Source organism: Austrofundulus limnaeus, unplaced genomic scaffold, assembly GCF_001266775.1.
Source record: "Austrofundulus limnaeus strain Quisiro unplaced genomic scaffold, Austrofundulus_limnaeus-1.0 Scaffold51, whole genome shotgun sequence".
NCBI classification, from domain to species: Eukaryota; Metazoa; Chordata; class Actinopteri; order Cyprinodontiformes; family Rivulidae; genus Austrofundulus; species Austrofundulus limnaeus.
Window position 1 is genome coordinate 2,566,394 of NW_013952453.1, and position 3,292 is coordinate 2,569,685.

At 39.5% G+C, this 3,292-nt stretch overlaps 1 protein-coding gene across 1 annotated transcript; it reads right to left on the reverse strand.

Moving 5' to 3' along the window:
- Window positions 1-991: 991 nt before the first annotated feature.
- On the reverse strand, window positions 992-3,036 carry LOC106517598 (adenosine receptor A1). The gene is made up of 2 exons (XM_014008519.1): window positions 2,442-3,036; window positions 992-1,789 (listed from the first exon to the last, which is right to left on the reverse strand). Exons 1-2 carry the CDS (start codon window positions 2,792-2,794, stop codon window positions 1,159-1,161), a joined length of 984 nt encoding a protein of 327 aa, XP_013863973.1. The 5' UTR covers window positions 2,795-3,036; the 3' UTR covers window positions 992-1,158.
- Window positions 3,037-3,292: the final 256 nt, after the last annotated feature.

The following is a 3,292-nucleotide window of genomic DNA, read 5'->3' on the forward strand; positions in this document are numbered from 1 at the left end:
TGTGTGTGTGTGTGTGTGTGTGTGTGTGTGTGTGTGTGTGTGTGTGTGTGTGTTTATGATGCCATGGTAGTATTTATGTTCCTAACAAAGTTTCACGATTGTGGAGGGAAAAAACCAACAAGAACTTTGCATGTTGAAATCACGTAGTTTCAACATTGAAACKTGTCAAATTTGCCCGTGAACAAGTTCATGTGGTGGCAAAGTTTACCACATGATTTAATGCAAAAAACATGATCAGTTCATGTGGTTTTTCAGTAGAAGKCTAGCATTTTTAATTAAACACCAATTTTAACTTGAAATGGGACATCTACACATTAAAATACTTTGTGTACTATTAATCTGATTGACAACACAGATTTATTTTTTAGCATAACTACTAAATTACATTTTGTTTTTGCCTGCATTTGTAAACTGAGAGAAAATCAATTCTAAAAATGGTCAATTTTTCAGTAGAAGCTCGCATCATGTTTTGCAAAGAAACAAAAGAAAAAAAAACTATTATCATTCCATCTGAAAGAGACATCAGAGTAAAACAGATTTGCTAGGAGTTGAAGCAACAAAATTTTGATAAGTTTAACTTGTTTGCTCATCAGAAACTTTGTGCAAACAGGAAGATACAAAGATAGCATCTGAAGSCATTGCAAATATTTTACACAGCACATATTATAGCTGTGTTTGATAAATGTTCAGTTTGACATCTGACAAATAAACTTATGATAATTTTTCCTATTTTATGGAGTTAYATTTATAGTAATCATCTTGCAAACTGGAACCTACAACATAGTCTGTTGTTTTACTTAATTTGTGATATGAAGAAGTGCTTTTTTATTATTATTATTAACAAACTTTAAACTGCTTAGTCTGAAGAGATTTGATCCATTAAATGTGAATTTCTGTGGTAAATGTAAACCACTTAACACAGCACTGAAAGAAAACAAAACAGCATGGACTAATGAGTTTTCTTATTATTAATTTTATTATTTTTCTCTTTGACAWTCAAAAACATGTGACTGTATCACAAGCAAACATGTCCACCAACTCATTAAGTGCTCTGTTTCTTTTAATGGATCCGTCTCCAGTGGTTCATAATCATCTCTTAGTTTTTATTGGTGTAACCCCACTGGGACTACATCAAAGAATGAAATGTTGCAATCWATGTTAAAGATTCACATCCGTTTTTTCAGGTGCACAGGTGCTGGTGGGGCAYGGGGTGGGCTCCATCTGCCTGCACAACACGCAGCGACGGAGTATTTGGACCAATGTGAGGCGGAAACGCTTTATCCTGAACGCGTAAACCATCGGGTTGATGGCTGAGTTCACATGTGACATGAAAATTCCTGTATTTAAAGCAAGTTTTGGGATTTTACACTCTGCRCAGAACAAATTAATGCAGTTGATGATGTGTATTGGCAACCAGCACAGAATGAAAAGAAAGAGCACCAAGGCCAGGGACTTGGCCAGCTTCAGTTCCTTACGGAAATACCTTTCTCCGTCACAAGTGGCCTCGGCACGGCGATTAAGCTGCTTTCGGATCAGTCGGAAGATCTCCCCATACAGAATGATCATTATAATCAGCGGGACCACCACCCAGCCAAAGAAGTTAAAGTACACCATGTAGTCCAGCCGAATCACATTCGTGAACACGCAGACTATCTCACTGGAGCCGGTTAGATTTCCACTGTTGAGGTTATTCCAGCCGATCATTGGAAGCAATCCACTGAGGAAGGAGAGTATCCAACACAGACAGACCACCACGCATGCCCTCCCCGGGGTCATTATGATGCTGTACCTGCATGGGGCAACGTAATAGAATAAATACACCTTAGTTCTTTTTTTCCAATCATCTAAATGCACACACAGTCAGCGGTAATGACACTTCTTTGACRCGGTGCCAAAGTTGATATTTTTTTCTCAGAAGCATTTTCTAAAGTGCTAACATTTGACATGAGGACTGATAAACAAACATTACTGTAYGCACCTGCCAAATCTCAAGGCAAAAATGCCCCTTTGTCAGTAAKTTTTGCTTGGAGAAAGGCATTTTAATTAGCCTAAAAGGTTTTGGTGTCTAGCATCCTGATTTGCATGAAAGTAGAGAATAAATAGTGCTGATTCATAYAGACATTCTTCCTTTTACTGACTCTTTGCGGCATGACAAACCTTTCTGCAAAAGAACAAACAAATGCAATTGCTTAAACTACAGAAAATCCTTTGCTTTTACATAATTATGAAAGCATATTTCTATGATAGAAAAAAATTGTCAGTAAATTCTTTCAGATTATTTGTAATGCTAATGAAACACTTTCTTGACCCCACTGATCTTTACCTTTTTATTAAGTTTTGTTTAGTTTTTAAAGTTTACTTTACAAGTAATTTTTTATATAGAAAAGGTAAATATTTTTTCATTGAAAGTGTAGCTTTCTGGTAGTGAAAGAGCCACTCACTTTGTGGGAATCTTGATGCGCAGGAATCGGTCGATGGCTATTGCCAGCAGGGACAGGATGGAGCTCTGGGTGATGCTCAGCAGCAGGCAGGAGAGGATGAGGCAGGTGAAGAACTGAGTCCTGAATTCCATATTGATGACGATGGCCGCGGGGATGACCAAAGCTCCCACGGCGATGTCCGCCACAGCCAGGGACACGATGAAGATGAAGGTGGTGTTGCGTAGAGCCCGGTTCACGTACACCACCAGCACAACCAGAACATTCCCCAAAACAGAGGCCACTGCAATGAACGTCTCAATGGAGATGTAGATYAGGTCCCCATGTTTCTGTGGCGTGACACCAGGAGATGTCATTTTTTTTATCCCTCACAGATCCAACTTTTCTGAGATTGAGCAAAACAAGCTGGTTAACCTTCTCGCCRCTTTGCCTTCTCCTTCTGCAAAAGCATCTTCCATTAAACAAACAGCTYAGCTGAGAGGCGTGTGCTTCTCTTTTCTGTCCACGTTTGAGTTAGAGCCCATGAAGGCTCGCTGAATGATCAATCCACTGCAACAAATAAGCTCTGAGGASGACTGAGTACCAGTGCATCATCACTCTTCTTTACTGTCTCCCTCCCTCCGCTTCACTCACAAGTCTGTATAAAAAGAGTCACAACTTCAAGGGGAGGGACTCTTGTTTTCTGCAGCACTCTGCAGYACTTCTGCAAGCACTGACAGTGTTGGTGGGTGAGCATCTGTGTGCACTTTTTCATCATTTCAGCGGAAATGTGCTCTCTAAGAACTAGAAGAGTGCSTGTGGTAGTGAAGATCCGTTAGAAATAATTTGATCTTACAATAAAGATAACCATCTAA